Source organism: Telmatherina bonti, assembly GCF_933228915.1.
Source record: "Telmatherina bonti genome assembly, chromosome: 19".
In the NCBI taxonomy this organism is placed as follows: Eukaryota; Metazoa; Chordata; class Actinopteri; order Atheriniformes; family Telmatherinidae; genus Telmatherina; species Telmatherina bonti.
In genome coordinates, this window is record NC_136617.1 from 34,545,584 (window position 1) to 34,568,837 (window position 23,254).

At 39.4% G+C, this 23,254-nt stretch overlaps 1 protein-coding gene across 1 annotated transcript in view; it reads right to left on the bottom strand.

Moving 5' to 3' along the window:
• The window catches only part of sema4ab (sema domain, immunoglobulin domain (Ig), transmembrane domain (TM) and short cytoplasmic domain, (semaphorin) 4Ab), a gene marked incomplete at both ends in the record, with an annotated part of 49,194 nt that extends 48,504 nt beyond the window's left edge, over positions 1 to 690 (bottom strand). Inside the window, one exon of the mRNA XM_079258795.1 lies at positions 594 to 690. Coding sequence (XP_079114921.1) covers positions 594 to 690 — 97 coding nt within the window. The remainder of the gene's footprint in view (positions 1 to 593) is intronic.
• Positions 691 to 23,254: the final 22,564 nt, after the last annotated feature.

The following is a 23,254-nucleotide window of genomic DNA, read 5'->3' on the forward strand; positions in this document are numbered from 1 at the left end:
ACTGGCATAACCAGTTTCCCATGGTGTGTTGATAAAAGGGTCATCCAAATGTGAACCTCATCGGTTATTGTTTTCTTAATGGATTATAGTTAACTTCTGCTATTTGTTTCATGTTCAATGTTATTTGTATTCCCAAATATATGTTGCACCACCTTGAATTGTTTGACAACTTATAGGTTATCCCCTGTACTCTCCAATAAAATGGAAGACTTTAACTTATTTAATACACATACAGAAATATGTCAAAATGCTTGAATTTGATTTAGTAGAACTATAATGACTTCAGCTCTGCTAAAACCATTTCAGCTCTGCTGATTGCTAATGTTTTAATTTGTGATTTTATTTATAAACAATGAACTGTTCAGACCCATTCAGACACAAAAATAATTTTGTATTTTATTAGCGATGGTAATTACAGTGCAACTTTAAGCTAATAACTACTGGCCCCACTGTAGTTACAAGGCATTTCAACACTATCTTAATAATCTCTATATCATTTAACATCTTTTATCTAGGCTTCAATAGTCTGTTTTCTTCCACCTCTGCAGCTCTCCACAGTTTGTTCTAATAACCAAAATAACCAATAAACTTACCCATGGGGAAGGAGACTCTAGGAGTCAGTCTGGTCTGACATGGGCTCAGCAAACCAAGCAAGGCCACAATGAGAATCAGTAGATTAGGATTTCCCATTGGAGAGTCAGTGAAGGTGTCTGACCACAGTAAAGGTCAGAGGATAACCATTGGGTCTGAGGACCACCTCCAATTTCTTCAGAGTGGTGAGGATCGTAGCTGCAGTCACATACTCTGGATCAGACACACAAAATTACACATTACTGATAACTTAAATCATATTGTATCAATTGATTTTTTTCATATGTAAACATGTAAAACCCACCTGATGGCAGAAAGTGGTTCAATTCATGTGTGACACTTTCAGTTTGGCCATATTTAGCAATTTTTCCTATCAATATACCAATTGAAGATACCTTTTCATCTATACAAAGATAATTTCCCCTTTTAAAGAAATTTTTTTTTACAGTTTACAATAATATAATTATTGCAAGGACAATATAAATATGAATACAACTTAAGATATATTCTTAGAAGACATGTTTATAATATTATAATAAAATATATTGAATTATTCAAAGAGAATTTGATAATGATATCACTTATTATACCTTATGTAAATAATTGATTCTGATTGGTTGCAGCGTGTCCGTCAAAAAGTGATATAGGACACCAGTTAAAAACAGTTCTGTCAAATAGCCTAATAGTTCTAAATCATTGCACTGGCTCAAAAGCCAGTTGGTAACCATGGCAACAGAAATATTAGTGAGAAACGGGCAGAAAAGAAAGCAGAAAGAATATCTGGAATGATTATGTCAAACAGTGGCCATGGTTACTAATGAATGTGTCTTGATCTGCCAGTCTATAAATTATTTTATTTTTTCAGGTTAGTTTAGACTATCGGTTGAACAATAACCAAATTAGAAAAGGGAGAAAGGAAAAAAAGTCTCCCGATCCCTCCCCATCTCGGTACTATATTATGTTCATGTCCTACAGGGATTGTTAGTTGAAATCAGTCACCTCAAATAAAATATCTATCATATTGTTTCAATTGTATTAAAGATTGAAACAATTTGATTTGTTTCATCTGGTTTAAGGATAAGTATATCTGTGTATCATCTGCATAACAATGAAAGTTTATTCCATGCTGTCTAATAATTTTGCCTAAAGGGAGCATATATAGCGTGAAGAGTATTGGTCCAAGTACAGAACCTTGAGGAACTCCATGACTTACTGTAGTTTGGGAGGAGGACTTGTCATTTACATGAACAAACTGAAGTCTATCAGATAAATATAATTTAAACCAGCTTAACGCTGTACCTGTGATTCCAACCACCTGTTCTAGTCTTTGTAACAGAATGTTATGATCGACTGTATCAAATGCAGCACTAAGATCAAGCAAGATAAGTACGGACAGAAGTCCTTTGTCTGAGGCCATAAGAAGGTCATTAGTAACTTTCACCAATGCTGTCTCAGTGCTATGATGAGCTCTAAATCCTGACTGAAACTCCTCGCATAAATTATTTCTGCTCAGGTGGGCATGTAGCTGAGCTGAAACTATTTTCTCCAGAATTTTGGACATAAACGGGAGGTTAGATATAGGTCTATAATTTGCTATCACCTCTGGATCCAGAGATTGCTTTTTAAGTAAAGGCTTGATGACAGCAGTTTTAAATGATTGTGGTACATATCCTGTCACTAAAGACATATTGATAAGATTTAGTAGTGATGTATTAATTAAAGGGAAAATGTCCTTAAAGAGGCTCGTTGGGAGAGGGTCTAAGATACAGGTGGATGGTTTAGATGAAGCTATTATTTTAGTTAATTCAGAGGGTTGGACAGGACAGAAACTATTTAGACACAAGTCAGATCCTGGTTCTAAGGATGCTTCGGAGACCACAACAGGCTCAACATTATAGGTAGAAGGAAGAGTATTGTCAATTTGATCTCTAATAGTATCAATTTTATTCCTGAAAAAATACGTGAAATTATCACAGCTAAGTGAGAAAGGAATACATGGCTCCACAGCGCTCCGGCTCCTAGTAAGCCTGGCTACAGTGCTGAAAAGATGCTGAAGGTTGTTTTTGTTTTCCTCTATCAATGATGTCTTGCCACACGTAAGGCTTTTTGTATACAATTAAACTTTCTTTCCAGGTTAAGTCAGACTCCTCCAATCCTGGAATCTGGCAGCTGTTCTTTTAGTGTTTTGCCATCTTGTGGTGGAATCGTTGTATTGGCAACTACCTGCTGCTGTTTGGAAGCAGAATGGATATCCGGACGAATCCAGTTTAACAGTGGCCCACAGTTACCAATAAACACATCTTGTCTGTCAATCATGAAATGAACTTGTTCTAATGTTAGTTAAGTAGAGAAATGAAACACACAAGACAAAAATAGCTCACTTGACATCACTTGACATTTCGCTCCCCCATCTCAGTGCGGTAATACGTTACTGTGATAGCTAGATTGTTTAGTTGTAGTCACTGCACATCAATGATCCTAATATGTAAAATATTTTTCAGAATGTTTATATAGGTAATGAAGATTAGTTTAGTGAGAATATTTCATAAATCTTTCATAAACAGAGTCCCAGTGCTGTGGAAAACCTCCTGCCTTGTTCCAGTGCCTAAAAAAACACAACCAGCTGAACCAAGTGACTACAGACCAGTTGCCCTAACATCTCACATCATGAAAGTCCTGGAGAGACTCTTACTGGCTCACCTCAACAAGCAAGTAAACACCTTTCAGGACCCATTCCAGTTTGCATATCGTAATGTACTTGGGGTTGAAGATGCCATCATATACCTGCTCCAGAGAGCACACTCTCATCTGGACCATTCAGGCAGCACTCTGAGGGTCATGTTCTTTCATTTCTCAGTGCTTTTAATACCATTCAGCCTGCTTTGTTATGTGAGAAGCTCCATAAATTCCAGGTGGATACCTCCACAACCACCTGGATCTATGACTACCTCACAAACAGACCCCAGTTTGTGAGACTGAAAGGTTGTGTGTAGGGCTGCAACGATTACTCGGGTAACTCGAGTACAAAAATTGATCGAGGCTCCATTTAATTAATATCACATGGTGATATATTTTGGCGTTCTCAGACCACAGCGCTGTTCGGAGGGACGACATCACTGCTTCAGTAAACATATAAAACATCTAAACATGTATAAAACATATAAAAGCAGAACCTGTGGCCTACGGTGTGTCTGTACAGTCTGACTGTTTCAGCCGGACTGATGACGGACATTTCCACCAGCAGCGCTTTGCTTTCTGTCTGAAGATCCTCCTTGCTTTGGTCTCTAACGGCAGAGAATGAAGAAGAGGGGAGGAAAAGACCGAAAAAGTGGCAGTGTGGGACCATTTCACACTGAAAAGGACAGAAAACGTAGTGCAGTGTGTGTGCTGTAAAGCAGGTCTTAATGCTGCTGCACCTGAAATGACCCCCCCCCCCGGTAATCCGTCCCTCATCCGTCTCTCCTGCACACACGCAGAGTCAAAGCGCATGTTTTAGGCAGCGTGTGACGGAGCCTCTGTTCCTGCAGCAAACTTTTATTCCGGATTAAACAGACACACTTTTAACAGGCGTGTCGTCCACCAAGACATCGGCTGGTTCTTACTGTGGACATGTTTACAAGTCACTCCTTCTTTCTACGGGAATTCTTCTTTTAATCTTTTAAAATGCAGAAATTTGCGATTGGTTGAAAATTGTTTCTCCACACATTGAGCACAAACATGTCGGCACATTTTAAAATATGATACTTTTAAAACATTTTAAAAGTATCATATTTCAAAACACATTTTCCTCATGCATTAGGTAGTAACAACACATACAACAGCTTCACAAATATACATTTAAAGATTTACTTTGGTTGAGTTTTTGTTTTACAAAGTATAATAATAATAATTTAAAAAAATCGTTAGAGTACTTTAGAGTACTCGATTACTCGAAGAAATAATCAACAGAGTACCCGATTACAAAAGTACTCGATAGTTGCAGCTCTAGTTGTGTGTCTGAGATGGAGGTCAGCAGCACTGGTGCACCACAAGGAACTGTACTCTGGCCATTCCTCTTCACTCTGTACACCTCAGACTTCCAGTACAACTCTGAGTCCTGTCATCTGCAGAAATACTCTGATGACTCTGCAGTTGTGGGGTGTATCAGGGATGGACAAGAAGCAGAGTACAGAGAACTGGTCAGTCAGTTTGTTAAATGGTGCGGTGACAATCATCTCATATTAAATAGCAGCAAAACAAAAGAGATGATTGTTGACTTAGGGAAGAAGAAGAATAAACAAAGCACTGTTTCCATCCTGGGAGAGGAGGTGGAGGTGGTGGAGGAATACAAGTATCTTGGAGTTCAGCTGGACAACAAACTGGACTGGAAATGCAACACTGACTACATCTACAAGAAAGGTCAGAGCAGACTGTACTTCTTAAGGAAGCTGAGATGGTTTAACGTCTGCACCAAGATGTTGCATATCTTCTAGAAGTCTGTTGTGGAGAGTGCAGTCAGCTTTGCAGCATCTGCTGGGGTAGTAGCATCAGAACCAGAGACTTGAAGAGAATCAACAAACTGATCCAGAAAGCTGCTTCTGTGCATTCTTTCATTACATTCAGGCTCTGCACACTTTGAAGTATGCAGACAGTGGTTTACAATCAAATTAACCTTTCTGTTGTAAACCCAGATTTTTTTTCTTGGTGCAGTATCTGTGAAATACACATTTTTCATTTCTGCAAATAATTTAATGTACAATATTTTGTGGGAAAGTTCATAGATGATTTTCCAAAAATGTCTCAAATTTCACAACATTTCTTTGGTGTTATTCTTCTCTCGCTGGTGTTGGTGTTTCCCGTCTTTCCAGATTTTGTGCATACAGCAGGTCAGTTGGTGTTGTAGTTTGTGCTTGGAAAAATGTATAATTTGTGCTGCTTGACTTATTTAAATGGTCAATCTGAGGACATGCCAGACCTCCGCTGTCCTCCAAATGAACTCAAAATGGTTTTGTTTGTTTGTGATGGATCATGCTGCAGAAATGATCGCTTTTGAAGACAATGAGGGCTGCGTGACATCAAACATTAGACTTTTATTAAAACATTCTTCATATCTCAAAAAGTAACAAAACACAAACAGTTGAAACTATCTTATTGAAGTTTTACGCGGGTGACGTATTCCACTAACGACTGCTGGACTGCAAATGTTTCCATATTCAGCTTCCTGTGAGAGTTTTTAAAAACGTAATTTTGTCTGACTTTCAGCTAGTTGGTGGGTTTTCTGACATTGGCTCGCTGTCTGTGAGGGAAGTGTGATCACCTGTGTGTGCACGCACATGTCATGTGTGTGGTATCAGAGTGGAACTCCCAAAGTACACAAGACCTGGATGTAATATGAAAGTCACGTTGTGTCTAATAAACCGCTTTGCTATACTTTATGCTGTTTCCTTCATCAGGTCCAGAATTTGACACCATTCCTCTCTTTGTATCAGGATGTTGTCAGATCTATGAAGACAACCAACACCCAGTACAAAGCAGATGTAGAATCCACTTAATAGCAGATGCTGCATTAATTCAGCCGTCGACCTCCCTTTCCAGTTCTCTTCTCTCGTGAACAAGACTCGGAGTCACTTGAAGTCCCACACTTGCAGCAAGATGTCATCCCTACCCAGAGGAAGTAGTCCTGCTGAGCATCATGTTCTCAGATATGAAGCTGATTCCCATCCCAGCAAATTCATACTGAACTGATCTGCTCCAGTAAAAGCTGAGAGTCATAGTCAAGGTTTCCAGAAAGCAGCAGAGATCTGATACTGCTTACAGTAAGGTTAAAGAAAATGTGTAGAATATTTGCTGTGATACTGACAGCATCTCATTATGTTAAGTCAAACCTTATCTGAACAGAAAAAAAGAAGGAAAAAAGCGTAATCAAGTCCACAAAAATGCAGCGGGGGATTTAAATATATGACGTCACACATGCTGGGATGATCAGCTGATCCATGGAGTGACACGGCATGCTGGCAGCTGGTAAGAGGATGTTTTATCATCTAAGAATGATCAATTATCTGCCAGCTTTTTATGGACTGCAGGTATGAAACGCTGTCACGGAAATGGCAGCTCTCCATCATTGTGTGTGTATAGTAAGATTAAAGAAAATGTGTAGAATATTGTAATGCGGGTGTGTCGGATCAGAAGTTGATCACTGATGCTGCTCACCTGTGGGGGGGGGGGGGGTGGCTAGATGGATTTGCGGCTGCAGCAGAGGAGAGAAAAGGGAGACTGAGAGGAGAGACGGAGGCTGGACGACGGCGTGGCTGTCTGTCGGTGTTTGACAAGCATAGTCTGAGCTCAGCTGCTGTGTACGTGGCGGCACTCTGGTGGGGGGGTGCTGTTCGCAGCTTTTAGTGCTGCTGGCAGCGAAGACAGCTGACTAGGGGAGCTGCGTTCCTGCGATTAGGAGGGGAGGCTGGATGCCTCCTTTAGGTAGCTAGGGTCCGGGGATTAGTGCCTGGCCGGTGCATCTCCGAGCTGTTTTGACAACTGAACCCCCGCAAAGACACAGAGAGCGGATCAGGCCTGCCAGTACGTCCCTCGTGGCAGGAGCCGCAACACCGCTGGGTCCAGCAGACTTTAATCCTTCCGCCCCACGGGAGGGTCTCGTCGTCAGACCGGGGCGGGATAAGTCACCATTTTCTATTCTTATAACTTTTGTATTTGTTTATAATTTTTATTAACAGTTTTTATATCTTTTATAAGTCCGGGAGCTGTCATTTCAGGCGGTCAGTCAGACGAGCAGCGCTTCACCTTTCTGACGTCATATGTGGGCGTGACCTACCTGGTGTTGCAGTGGTCCTTTAAGGGGGGGTGTTTGGTGAGTCCCCCTAGTGTGCTGTGTGGTGTTGCTGTGCAGCTCTTCTTGTGTGCCTTTTTGGGTGTTAATAGCTCCTTTTTGTTTGCAGTGTCTGCATGCAGAACGTGGTGTAGTGCCCTGCCTACTGACGCCTCTATTTCATCTGCAGGTCCCAGACATTTTTACCGGATCAACATTTTTCCAGTAAAGTCTGTTGTGTATACATATAAACTGTTGTGGTGGGTGCTCTCTGGCCTCTGACACCGGACCAGACCGGATTAACAAAGGTGGTGGCAGCGTGATAAACAAATCTTATTACAATATTTACTGTGGGGTTGCACTAGATGTTTTTGGTTTTGTTTTTTTACATTAGCATTATTAAATTAAACTGATATTTATATATTGTAGTAAGTTTAAAAAATGTGTAGTATTTGATATGTGAATGTGAACGGCAAGTTTTTGCATTTAAATTAGCTTCTTTTAATCAAGACATCAATAAATCCAAACTAGTTCAAATGAGGTAATAAGGAACACAAAGTTATAATTGTAGGAAGAAATGATACAATAAATAAATATGCACACAATAAAATTCCACAGAAAAGCTATTAATTGTCAGTTTACCTGAAAAAAATAATCAAAAGCCAAAAACAAAAGCAGTGTTTGTGGAGATCAGAACAACTTGTCTGTAGTAGGCCAAACAGCGACTGAGAATCAGGCCTGGTTTCCTTCTGAGCAGCTATGATGTGAGTTTTCTTAGGTCCTTCGCATATATCTCCTCAAGGATTGTACAAAAGATTAGTTATATAAGTGGTGCCACATTTTACTGACTACTGGAAAACAAAGTGTAAGATTAGATTTATTAGTGAAGGTCTGTGAAGAAAAATGGGTAGACAAATAGATTTTTGTGTGTAATATCTGATCCAAATGTTTGGATCCCAAAGCACACAAGACAGTGCAGTAGGTAACAAGCTCCACTATGAAGCCTCACTTACGTTGCAACAATAAATACATACACATAAAATATTTACTATTATTGGTTATGGTAATACTTGTGAAACTATGGAATTCCTGTATTTTTTTTTTTTTTTTTTTTTACGAGTAATATCTTGAGACAAAACATTGAATATGAAACTGCATTTTACCTGTACTGCAGCCAGCAAGTCACGGTGTTGCTGCTTCTCTGAGCGTTGGACATAGCAGCTCATCTTCCCCTGACTAACCTGTATTGCTTTTCCCTACGTCTGTCCACCAGCCCTGCCTCAGCCTTCCTGGCAAACTTTGCAACACATCATCTTCGTCACCATTAAAACAAGTGCACACACGTAACATGGCTGTAACAACATTCAAATCCTGCAAATTCAGCATCATGTCAGTGGCTTACTGTCTGTGTTAGTCCCATTCACATTAGTTGGATATATGCAACTAAAAAAAAAAGTTAAATATATGCAGACACATTTATAGCTATAATTAACCAAGCAACTATAGCTAGCTGAGCACGTAGCTTAACCTCTTCTTACTAGCACAGTTTATTCCATATGCTATATTGTAATTTTTATGTACTTCTATGCAAAACAGCATAATTTATGATGATAATTTTCTGCGCGAGAACAAACCTGATGTGTTACCAGTTACTCACCGGTTCACTTGGAGTTGAAATACTGGATGTCAGCTTGTAAATAAAGTTTGAGTCTTGTGAACAGTGAGGTTCCGCTGTGTTTAGGGGATGGGAGAGGTGAGGAGTTAGTTTTTCTCATTACTGCCGCCCTGCGGTGGTTTGTGAAGGTAGCAGTTTTGTGGTTTTGTTCATTACCTAGTGTTGGATAGAATGGCCTTGAAATCTTTCATACTCTGCCTTCAAATGGCAGCGAGTTAAAAACTGGAGCCAGAGACCCTTGATGCTTTCTCTCCAAAGGGACTGGCAACTGAAGCAGACTTTTGGTCACTCGGAGGGCCGTAGCTCAAAATCTGTAGGTCCCAACTCTTTCATTCTTTGACTGAGTTAAAGCCAAGAAGATTTGCAAAGTTTTGATGTATAATATGTGTCTGTAGGACAAAAACTGAATAAGTTATTAGAAATTGTTTAAGCTGCTAGAAGTTTTGAAAATTCAGTGAGGCTAGAGTGCGAGGAGAAAAATGATCGGGGGAAAATTGGAATAATTTTAAAACTGCGATATTTCGAAAATGGTTGAAAATATCAAAAAGTTGAAAAGAAGTTGAATAGTCCAGTCCCTTGTGACTTGTTTAAAGTTTGAATGATGTCTTGAGCTGAAAGTATGCTGAAGATATAAAGGCTGAAAGCTGAAAAGTTTTGTGTAATGTTCAGCTTTTCCCATTCATTTCAATGAGGAGCTGAATGCTTTGATACCAAGTTTGGTTAGATCTGTTAAACACAGCTGAAGATTTTAAATGCTGAAAAGGTATGGAAGAAGTAAGAATAAATAGAGAATAGATAATTAAAAAAAACAGGAAAACTATTGTGTGAATGCTTCAAATGTTTGAAAGCATTCGCACAATTACTTGCTACAGACACACAGGTGCTACTGCAAAAATGGAGGACAGTCTAGTTCCAGCATTTGCTTAGATTAGTCGATATGTCGAAATTTGCTTGTGGCCAATCTATGACTACCACTGCGCTCCTCTTTGCTCACGCTGGGCAGAGGTCCAGGGCCAGGACTGAGAAATAATGTCATGCTGCTTGATGACCCATTTTTCCTGTCCACTCCACCCCCAACTAGTCCTTCTTGATTCTGGTTATGAATCTGGTTATGATTAAGTTCTTCTTTCCAGTTACAGTCTCAATTGAGTTCTAGTTCTTTTAGTTCTCCCCTCTAGTCCCACTCAAGTGTTTTCAACCATTTTTCTGATGGTTTTCTTTTCCACTGTCTCCTCGTACAGCATAGGACAGAGGATTGAATCAAAGAGAAGATTTGATGCAATCCATTGGTTTTCTTAGCTAGGCTAGCTAATTATTTTTATGAATTGGTTAATATGATTACGGCTGCTATAAACTGGACTTATGTGAATCATGTAATTGATTTTATTTTTAACTGGATCACAATGCATTCACTTGAGTTCACAATGTCATCAAACTTCATTTGCAGACTTGAGCAGAACTTGATATCAAACTCTCACAGGCCTGCTAATGCTTGGATGAACTAAATAGCAAAGGATGTATCATAGGCTAACAATAGTATTCTTATTAACTCGCTTAAAAATGTATGTAGTAACTTGTCATTCTGTATCTACATTACCTACATGCAAAAGCATAACTCAACTTACAGGCTTTGCTTGAATAAAAAAAATGTGTAAAGATATTTTGGCATTTGCTGTCTCTGGCTGGTTTCCTGAAAATAATTCTGACACACGTCATGCAGCGCTGCTCAGCAGTATGTCTCTCGTTGGCCATCCCACAGATACATATAAGAAAAGAGTTGGATGTTCTATGGTGGAGTTTTGAACATCATCATTGGCAGCCGTCTTGCAGACAACACAAATTACAGAAATAATCTTAATTTGCTGAAATCTTGACAAACTACAAATAATTTGGTTTCTTACTACAGTTAATAATGTAGCTATAATTGAAATTGCAGCTTTTGTCTTTGAAAAATGACTTGATTGTGCTGCATAATTGTCTATCACAGATAATATAGCTTGTCTACTTGCAAATGTTATTAGGTCTGAGACCACAACTGGAATTATATGTTTATAAGGTTTAACTAACACCAATAACGATTTTAAGACAAACTAATGTTTTAGTCTGAATTACAATCTTTATAGATGTGGTTGTAGTTATTAGCTGGGACGTGTTTCCCAGAACCATAGTTGCTAACATAGATAGTTTAATGCTATTTCCCACTGATGAAGATAGAATTGGAAGTTGCCATACTATGGATACTCTAAACATGTTTAGGATGATCTTTGCTTACTTACGATAATTGAGGTGGGTTACAATTACCAAATCCTGGAAGGTATGACAGGGCAGCCCAAATAAGAGCAAAAATATTTTATTTTGAGAGGTATTTTTCTTTGTCTTGGTTTTCAGTAGAAGCAGGACTAATCTACATTTCTCTAAATTCATACGTTCTCTGCAAACTTATAAAAAAAAATTTAAAAACCCTTTCTTGAAAATACCGTTCTGATACGACTTAATCCTAATGAGCACCTGAAAAAGTAAGCCAAATGAGCTCAAATGATCCATTATCATCATTTACGTGTGTATTTTTGTTCCTAGCCTTAATGTAAAAACAAAGAAATGTTAAAGATGTTGACCATAATTTATATGTCTGGGTACATTTCTCACATTTTTAAGGTTTCCCAAAACCAGAAAGAGGAGGAGGAAGAAGCGGGAACGAAGGAAGAGTTTTGTTGCCTCTGACAGGAAGCTCTTCAGGACTTGGACAGGACACTGTCCAGCTCAGACAACATGCTCCAGATGTCAAGACGTGGAGACGTGGACCCAAATGCAGAGTAGGTGCTGAGAATCTTGTTTTAATGAAGTAACCAAGGCAGACAAATACAACACAGTAAACCAGCAACACTCAAAACTGCAACTGAGGAGTATAAAAACACAGAGGACACAACAAGACACGAGTGACCTGGACGAACTAAATGAACACAGCTGAACTAACAGACACAAGGCTAAACAGGAAAAACTACAAAATAAAAGAGGAAACTTGAACTGAGAAAATGCATGAAAGCTCCTCACCATAACAGAACCAACTCAACTATTTCAACACCCTATGTCCCATTTCCAGTCTTTCACTTACATCAAATAAATCCTGAGAAAAAGTGTTATTTATTTTGTTTTATCATTATTGTAGTTGTTTAGAGTGATGATTGCACTGTTTTACATTGTTATAGGATTTGCACTTGTGCCATTAATGCCCTGGACTTTTGCACTAAACTCAGATATGTTCATTTATTTTCTACTTATAATTTTTGTTACAGTTTGTTTACATTTTTTCAGTGTGACCTTATTTCGATTGTTAATAAAGAGATAAGAATTTGTACATTAGTTACAAAATGTGTGCGCCCTAGCTATGTAGTTTCAGTTTAGGTGAGCATTTTTCTATGTGAGGTGGGTGCAAAACTCAGAACAAAAAAAACCCAGAACAGATGAGTCTAAATTGACTTAGAGGGACATGAGGGGAGGAAGCAAAGGTTGCAGCAGCAGAGGTCAGATTTTGACTCCAATCTGGAGAGCAAGGTGTGGTGTTGATGAACCAGATCCCTCACCCAGAAGCCCAGCTCATTATGACAGCTATGTAGTGCTTCTACAACTTTTTCAATTATAAATTCTGTACAAATGTTGATCATGGAACATTTAATTGTGTTTATGCATCACAAGGTAAATTTTAATAATATTGACAGTTAATCTAATAGAGATCAGGATGCTTCTTCCAACCACCAAAGAGACCAACAGAGGTCTCACTGACTCAAATGAATAGTTAATTAGCTAATCTGATCAGAGCTTGATGTCAAGCTCTGCACAATTCTGACATTCTGTCAGGTGTGTTGCAGCAGGGAAACTGCCAACACTTGCAGGACTGTGGCCCTCAAGGATTGGAGTCATCCACTCCTGGTGTCAAATCTTCACCTGGTAAACCTTAGATGTCCAGGTGTCAGTGAATGCAGCATTTGATATGCTTCTTTACAAATTCTATATCGACACTATTGTTTGTACTCATTTAGTCCCACGAGGGTCACAGTTTCACAGGTTTCCAGAGTTTCTTTGCTCCAGCACACCTGATTCAAGTTAGTCAGTCATTGTTCCAAATATCATCTATATCAGTTTCATTTGAGTCAGCTGCGTTTGAGCAGGGAAATATTTTTAAAATGCCCTAAAATGAAACTAGTAGTTGGTTCTAATCCCAGATCAGTTTAAATGTTTCTAAAAAGACACTCACTGACTGTATGGAAGTGTTAACAGCACTTGGGTATAATATAGGCATTTACCTTGTGTTGGGTTTTCCTGGAGTTCACGTCTCCCACTAGGTCCTTTTTAATTCCTGTGTTCTTCACATAAAAACCAGCTGTTGCTCTGGAACATTGAACGCCATACTGTGCAGCGGTCCGTCAGTGTTTGGCTCAAACAGGATTGTTGAGATGGTGCATTCTTAGTTTCTCTTAAAGTCCCCTCTACTTATTTTCTGTCCATCTTCTTAAAGTTGAAAATCTGTTCCTCTTAACATGCCACACAAAGCAAAATTGTGTAAACATTCCAAACCTAAGCCCAAGCTGTGGTAAATTATTCCGAGTTATGATGAATAACCCACAGAACAACTTCACAGAGTGCACAGGAGAGGGTAAGATGGCTAATGAGGAGAAAAGAAGCTTGCAAAGGATTAGCAGTGACCTGAAAACAGCCATGAGGTAACAGGATGTGTGCCTCCTAGTGTCAAACATGAAGCTACTTACATATGGCTGGAACTGAGTGTGCGTATCATAAGAAAACTATACTGGCAGACGTGACCAACGCAAGAAAAATAACAGGTTTCAGAGTCACAGCACCAGTCTTTCTGCTGCGTTTATTAACAATTCATTAAAACTATAAAAGGGCTTGTTTTCTTAACATCAACAAAAGACTGGTATAAATCTAATGTCATATATGTGGGGCGCACAATCCAGGGACTTTCACTTTCTTTTACATTCAAACACAACAAACTGGTAACAGCCGACCACAGGCTGTGGGTTTCCCATGCTGGCTCACTTCTTACCTAGCTATAACACCCAGTCATTTATCCTGAACAGCTAACCTGCTTGGGAGCAAGTTATGTTTTGCAGAAGAGATCACCAGGTATAAAACCAATCAGCTCTTTTGGAAAATGACCTGCCCATTCTGATGACATGGGGATATAGACAGTAAGAGGAGTGCTCAGGAGAGAGGGAGGGAAAAACAGCATAGTCACCGACCACCTTCAAGTATGTCTTAGTGCTTGTTTTTAACTGGTAATCAGGACTGTTGAGCTTAACTAGGGCTACATCTGAAATAATAAAGTTAATAATAATGGGGAATAGGGAAATTTCAACTGCCAACCTTCTAGTTGTTGGGTGACCTGCTCTGTAAATGAAAACAATTGTTAATGCTCATTCAGCTCACCTTGGAAGCCACTTCAGGCAATACCAAACCCTAAATACATTAGAAAAGAAAACCCAACTGAGCCTGTTCTGGGTCACGGGTTAGTCCTCTGAGTTTATTGTTATTTATTGTTAGTTTATTGTTAAAATACACTTTTCAAAGAGGAAAATAAACCTTTTCTGAAGCAGTGAGAGTGATGCAACGCTCACAACCGGTCTTTATTAAATATTTAACTGGTGAGCAGTTATTTCATAATTTACATTTTTATCTAACCAAATGAGGCTGAGATAGGACCTGACGCTTCTCTGCCTGCTGCTGCTTCTCATAATGAACTGCTACGGACAGAACATCAGAGCTACCATGAAGCTTTGTGGATTTTCTTTTTTCATCATTCAGCTGTGTTTTTCAACAAGCACAAATGCTGGTAGGACCACTATGTAGTTTACTAAATGATTATTTTATTTCATGTTTTTCAACCATTCTAAAGCTTGTGGTCTTGTCTTCGCTCTTAGAATGGATGAATTGAGTTCACTATATAAGGAAACTGCTTGCCATAAAAGATTTAAGTAATGGATGATGAAAACTTGAGTGCAGTTCACTTGCACTTTTGATTAGACTGAAATAGATGTAAATACAACACACAATGACTAAAGTTAATTTAACTTAAACTCTTGTCATATCAATTGCATTTCTATCTTGAATACACTTCATATGTTAAGTCTTGTGAGCACAACTGCAAGTTAATTTAAGTAAAAGTCTTTAGCAGTGTCAAGTTATTTGAATATTTATTCAACTCAAAACTTGAAGTTTATTGCACTCAATTTCAACTATATTAGATTCAATATGATTATTCAGCTTGTGTATAATTATAAGAATGCATTCATTTTAAAACAGTCAGAAGAGCAATATTTCATAAACAAGAAAAGTGAACAACTAAATACAAGTTCCATCAAGTCAAGGAACAAAATGTGCCTTTACCATCTTTCAAGAAACAGATTTTAAAATACTCCTTCAGATAAAGTAAAATTGACATGGTGTCGTGGAAATGAAAACCTGGGCCTGTTCTTAACTCTGAATCTACACTCAGAAACTGGTTAACTGAATAAAGCTCTGGACAACTGACTGAGCAGAGCAACTCTGAGTTTTTGGTTCCAGATTAGCTGCTTTGAATTAGTTCGGTCAACTCGGAATATCTTTATCCAGAGTTAAGAACTACGACAAAAAGCCATCATCAACGGAGCCCTGATACCTGAATTTACCAATGCAACCACTGACATAAAGCATGTTATTTACAGAACTTGAGGAAAAGGTTTTTGTGTCAGCATAAGGCAACACAAAGAGGAAAAAAGGGAAACTGCTGTTGCTGCTAAGCAGAGAAAAACATTATGGAAGCAAACTGCTGCCAGAGTTAATGTTGGAGCTTGATCCACTAACACAACGCCTTGCCACCCTAGCTGCCACCCTAGCTGGTAACTCAGAAATTGATATATATTTCTAGTAAAACGCACACTTGCGTGAAGCTCTGATTTCCGACAGTTTTGAACGCACCATGAGGTGAAGCTCAGTGACCTGCGACTGTTTGGTTGTGAGTGGCGCGAAGCAAAGCAGAGGCGACTTGGACAGAAGTCGGCTGCACTGAAGGAGAGAGGTAAAATACATTTTCTACATCACATTAAAACTGATCATGAACGAAAACTAGGTGGTAATTCTTTTAAACAGTTGTGATGTTGACTTTGAGAAGTGAGCGAAAAATGATAGCTATTTTGCTACTTGTAGTTTTAATGTAGGTCTGAAGTCGGCCTGTGTAGGATACAAAGCTATACGATTAAATGTTTGTCATGGAAGCAACTGTATATTTACTTTTGATCTTACAGAAATGAAGGGAAAGGAGAGCATTTCAAGAAAAAGGCTGGAGAAAAGCCAGAAACTAAAGAGGTTGACAGAGGAGATGAAGGAGGGGAAGAACAACTCTGATGTAACAGCGACATCATGCAGGAGGAGGAGGAGGTAGCACAACATTGCTCTGAAGATATGGAGGAGGGAGAGTTGCAACATGATGAGAGAAAAGACAGCATGCAGGACTCAGACAGTGAAAAGAGGGGCTCTGAGCCTTCATCTAACATCTCTGGTCGAGCTGGACCACATGGTTTGGAGACTAAGCTTAAGTTATGTTCTATAATTAAACAAATTCACCTAAAAATGTCCTCATGAGACAAAACATAGAGTGCACATGAATCTGACCTGATTGTTAATTAATGACAGTTTCAGACATTGTTTTCATTCATTGTTATATTGTCCAGCTTATAGACATATCCAAGTCCTGGTGTGAGGGTCTTGCGCAACCTAAACGTGAACGTTTCCCAAAGATTTAACAGGGAGGGGCCAGGAGAAGCTTACTGTTTTGCCTGGAGCCATTTTTCACTTCCTGATGCTCCAGGACCGTTTTCACCTCACTTCAGGGGGATCGTAATTGGAGAAAAGCAACAATGAAAGACGGCGGTTTCTGTTCTCGGTCCAGATCTGAAAGCCACATAAAGGCAATGTTTGCATGGACAGAAAACAAAAAAAGTGCAGACAAAAATACTTCAATGTTGGGACGAATGGATGAGCAAAATAAGAAACAAGTGGCTGAAAATCAGTTCTGCATTAAAACACTGGCTGAGATCCTGGTTCTCTAACTGCCACAGAAAACATCAGCCAGGTCACAGAGAATCTCCTGACTCTGGAAAAAAAGTGTTTTTCTATCTGTGCTAAATTTGCTGGGTAACCATAACCCTATGGTTAAAAAAAGACTTGAACAACAAGCTAAAAATGCAAAATACACAAGTAAAACTATCCAAAATGAAATACTTGAATGCTTGGCTGCAATGGTTAAAGAGGAAATCATTCAGGAGGTTAAAAAGAGCAAGCGGTTCTCAGTTATTGTGGATGAAACTAAAGATGTTCAGAAAAAAGAGCAAATATCCTTTATTCTCAGATATTACTATGATGGTGTGGTTCATGAAAGCTTTGAGTTTGAAGTGGCAGAACACATGGATGCTAGAGCTCTAAGTGACAAGATTACAAGTTTTCTTGAGAAACATGGGCTTGAGTAGAAGGAAAACGTTGTAGGCCAGGGATATGATGGGGCTGCAGTGATGCGCGGGGCACAGGCGGGTGTCCAAGCTAAAATAAAAGATGTAGCTAAGCCTTCTATGTACATTGCAGTGCACACTGCTTAAACTTGGTCATAGTAGACTCTGTAAAAAGTGTGCCGGATGCAGGAAACTTCTTCTCATTGTTAGAAAGAATGTATGTATTCATATCTGGTTGAAATGTCCACAGCCGATGGCTGGAGGTGCAGCGAGACATGTTTAATGATGCACCAAGGGAGCTCCAGCAGCTAAGGGACACACGCTGGGCCTGTAGACACGTCGCTTAGCTGCTTTTTATGGACAGATTGCCTGCAATTGTGCAGGTGCTTGAAGAAATTGCTTCTGAAAACCATGCACAAAGAGCTGTTGAAGCAAGAGCGATATTGGCTCAGATTGACCTAAATTTAGCTGGATCTCTTGTTCTGTTCCGAAAGGTCTTAAATGACTCCAAATGTTTATCAGACATGCTCCAGTCTAAAACAGTGGACTATTCTAAAGTTGTTGAGCTTATTGACTCTCTTAAAGAGACACTGGTCCAGTTTCGTGGTCAAAACTCTTCTGATGAAATGTGGAGTGAAACACTGGATTTATATAAATGAAGTCACAACTCAGAGAAAACCAAAAAGATCAAGAGGTGCTTCAGGATGGCGTCATCCCCTCCACTTTGGGACAGCATGTAGCTCCAGATAGTAAGCTCACTTTCTGTACATCTGTGTACTTTCCATTTCTGGATAACATGATTGGAGAAACAGGAAAAAGATTTTCAAACACAAACTGTAACATGATGAAAGGTCTACAGGCACTAAATCCATCAAGTCCAATGTTTTTGAAAGAAGAGGCCGTTCTTCTGTTGGTGGAAGCTTATGGGTTAAATATTGAGGATCTAAAGCACGAGTTACATCTGACAAAGACACTGTTAGACAGAAAAAAAAAGGAAAATGAGAGTCCCATCACTCTGATGCAGTTCACTCAGTTTTTGGACCCATACCAGGATGTTCTTTATGAGTTGTTCAGGTTGTGTAAACTAGCAGGTGTTCTACCAGTGAGCAGTGCGTCCTGTTAACAAAGTTTTTCAACTCTGAGGCTCATAAAGAACAATTTGATCAATGACAATTAATGAAAAGAGACTATCAAGTTTGGCTGTGCTCAGCATTAAATCAAAACACACTAAAGCTCTGGTTTTAGACACATTTGTAAAGCGTTTTGCAGAGCAACATGGAAATCGCTGCATTCAGCTGTTATAGGAGGGACAACTTCTTACTAATAAGCCTTTTAAAAGGTTACAATGATGTCCATGTGTAAAAATGTTTGTGTACAATTGTGCTTTTTTTTTTTTTTTTTTTACAATTATCACAATTATTTCAGCTACTTTGGTACTTATATAAGTAATGTTCAATATCTTGTTGCAGTTAAACTTTACATGCATTTGTGTACATTATATTACATATAAATCTATATATATATTTTTTTTATTCCGAGGTGGTGTGTGTATATGTACTAGTATTTGTTTATTCAGGTATGTGTAAGGACACCCAGACAAAAATAAATATATTCATTAATTCATTTATTTTTTATTTCAGTTATATATATATATATATATATATATATATATATATATATTTTATATCGCTCTTTAGCTTCTTCACAGCTGTTTAGTTCAATCTTTTCCTGCTTCTGATGCTACTACCCCAGCAGATGCTGCAAAGCTGACTGCACTCTCCACAACAGACTTATAGAAGATATGCAACATCTTGGTGCAGACGTTAAACCATCTCAGCTTCCTTAAGAAGTACAGTCTGCTCTGACCTTTCTTGTAGATGTAGTCAGTGTTGCATTTCCAGTCCAGTTTGTTGTCCAGCTGAACTCCAAGATACTTGTATTCCTCCACCACCTCCACCTCCTCTCCCAGGATGGAAACAGTGCTTTGTTTATTCTTCTTCCTCCTGAAGTCAACAATCATCTCTTTTGTTTTGCTGCTATTTAATATGAGATGATTGTCACCGCACCATTTAACAAACTGACTGACCAGTTCTCTGTACTCTGCTTCTTGTCCATCCCTGATACACCCCACAACTGCAGAGTCATCAGAGTATTTCTGCAGACGACAGGACTCAGAGTTGTACTGGAAGTCTGAGGTGTACAGAGTGAAGAGGAATGGCCAGAGTACAGTTCCTTGTGGTGCACCAGTGCTGCTGACCTCCATCTCAGACACACAACCTTTCAGTCTCACAAACTGGGGTCTGTTTGTGAGGTAGTCATAGATCCAGGTGGTTGTGGAGGTATCCACCTGGAATTTATGGAGCTTCTCACATAACAAAGCAGGCTGAATGGTATTAAAAGCACTGAGAAATGAAAGAACATGACCCTCAGAGTGCTGCCTGAATGGTCCAGATGAGAGTGTGCTCTCTGGAGCAGGTATATGATGGCATCTTCAACCCCAAGTCCATTACAATATGCAAACTGGAATGGGTCCTGAAAGGTGTTTACTTGCTTGTTGAGGTGAGCCAGTAAGAGTCTCTCCAGGACTTTCATGATGTGAGATGTCAGGGCAACTGGTCTATAGTCACTTGGTTCAGCTGGTTGTGTTTTTTTAGGCACTGGAACAAGGCAGGAGGTTTTCCACAGCACTGGGACTCTATTTAGTCTCAGACTGGTGTTGAAAAGGTGCTGGAGAATCGGACATAGTTGTTCTGAGCAGGTCTTGAGAACTCTGGGACTGACACCATCTGGACCTGCAGCCTTGTTCTGGTGCAGTTTCTCAAGTTGCTTCTTAACCTGATTGCAGGAGACAAACAAGGTGGAGGTCTCAGGATGTCCTGATGTGGAGGGAGATGAAGCTGTGTTCTGGTCCATGACTGAGCTGCAGGGTGACAGATTGGAGGCGTGGCAGGAAAGCAGTGGGCTTATGGAGGGTGTGTGGTCTGTTGGGCTGGAGGTAGGGGGTGAACTGAACCTGTTGAAGAATATGTTCAGCTCATTAGCTCTGTCCAGACCTCCATCAGGCTGGTCCCCCTTTAACTTGAAGCCGGTGATCTTCTTCATTCCAGACCACACATCCCTCAGGTTATTCTGCTGGAGCTGACTTTCTAACTTCTTCCTGTAGTCCTCCTTGCACTTCTTAGTCTGTGTTTTAAGTTGTTTTTGTGTTGCCCTCAATAACTCCCTGTCTCCATCCCTGAAGGCTTTCTTTTTGATGTTCAGCAGCTTTTTCAGGTCACTGGTGATCCAGGGTTTGTTATTGGGGAAGCACCTCACTGTTCTTGTTGGGACGATGCTGTCCACACAGAAGTTTATGTAATCTGTCACACACTCAGTCATGGCGTTGATGTCGTCTCCATGAGGTTCACAGAGGACGTTCCAGTCTGTAGCCTCAAAGCCTCCTCTAAGAGCATCTTCAGCTTCAGCAGACCAGATTTTGAGTCTTTGTGATGACTGGTTGCTGCTGAACGATGGGCTTGTAGGTGGAGGTGAGAAGAACCAGATTATGGTCAGATCTTCCTAAAGGAGGCAGGGCAGAACAACTGGATCCATTATTCATATTTGCATAAAATAAGTCCAACATCTTATTTTCTCTGGTGGAGCAGCTGACAAACTGCTGGAATGTTGGTAGAGTTGCAGAGAGGGAGACGTTGTTGAAGTCTCCGGAGATCGCCATGAATGAGTTTGGATGCTGTGTTTGTAGCCGAGCAACGACGGCTCTGATGACATCACAGGCTGTGTCTGGTGCGGTACCAGGTATTATATAATATGTTTATGTATAATGATGCTGGTCTCTCACAATCTGGTGGAACGTCATCCTGAAAGGCTAGCTAAATCAATTCAGAAGTCTCACTGTCACAGCCCATCCCTGTCTCATTCTGAAAACAAAAACATACAAAACAGTATAAGGCTCATACCCAGTGATGACTTGTAATTTTATTTACTCAGTTGTTAACATATAAATTTCAGATTTCATGCAAGTTCAATTTTATCTGCTCTGCTTTATCTCAGCGGCAAATACTGCACTTTCTACTCCACTACTGTACATTATGTATGTTGCTGGGTACATAATTCAAACCCTTCCTGCTTCGTGGAAACTTAGCTGAGTGTACCACTAAAATGATTATTTCATGCTGATACTTATAATAAACTTAAAGAGTCTTCCTTTGAGGGGTGACTTGTTAAGCCAAAACCTTATCAAATTGGCTTGGCTCAGCCAGACAATGCTGAAAAGGCTGAAAACTGACTGATGTCACAGTAAAGACTGGTGATGCTACAAATATATGACAAATGCTTAAACTGTCCAACAGTAAATAAATTAATTTAAAATGAGCTCAACCTTAAACATCTGCAGCAGCAAATAAAAACACACATTAAAGCCATATGAATTTTACATGGACTCGTGCTTTTTACAGTTTTGATACTCACTGGTTGTTCATGTGACGGACCCTCCTCAACAGGGTGGACGTCGTCGCTGCACTTGCCGGTAGTAGGTTGCTGCTTCTACTGTTGCTAGCCATTGTTGCAGTGAAAAAGGTTGTCACTTTCTGCTTTCATCCTTTTTTCTCCTCTTTTCTGCACTGCTGGGGTAGCTTCGATTAATCTTTTCTTTTATTTTCACTCCTCGTCTTTTTGGTGCCATTTACTTTCTAATGTTTTGCTCATTCTGGGTTCTGCACATGCGCATAGATGGACTGATCCAATCTAGTTACAAGTGAAGGGGGGGGGGGGGGGCGAGACACACTTAATATAATAAGAGTTCTACTGGTATTTTGTGGTATTTTAGAGAAAGGATTTCAATTTAACACTATTATTTATACGCAATAAATAATAAGTGTATTAATCATAGGGTGTTTGATGAGTTTTATGGGGCCCTTGGCAACCACCTAGTTTTGCCTAATGTTAAGTCCACCACTGAGCAGAATTGAGAGAGTACTGGTCACTGCTGCCAAGACATTGGGCCACATCTGTCCACGGTGGACTGATTCATTCTCATTAGGGCTGTTCTCTGCTTGCAAAATACTGTGTTATTCCTTTGAAGTGCAAAAATGCCTCTCGTGTTTATGTAGTTATGGTTACTACTTCACTGGCTCATATAATGTATATGCACCCAGTGTTTAACATTTGTGTGTGCAGTTGGTTTTCAAGTTGGTTTGTGTATCTGTTTTCTGAATTGAGCATAAATTGGTCTTTAACATGATGTCTGCATATTGTCGTCTGGAAGTAAGAAAGACAGACATTTTAAACTTTCCTCCTCTTTACATCAAGGGTAACAGGACTGAGCTGGAGAAACAAATTGTAAAATGATGACTTGTTATCTTATGAATTTTATTATTTATTTTAGAATCGGATGTTCAGAAGACTCAGTTAAGCGCTGTTCCAGGAAACTGGTAAGACAACATAATTTATGTTTATAATCACTTCACTGATCTATCTTGATTTAAACAGATCAGTTAATATTACCTGATATCATAAAAACTAAATAATTTATTTGCAAAGAACTTGAGTGAAACAAAATCAGTAATATTCATTGAATGAAAGTATTTAATTTTCATGCATTCATCTTAAGGGATATCTTAATGTTTATTCTGTATTATGTAGATACTTGATCATTATGAATTATGTGACACTGGTGACATAATTATGTCT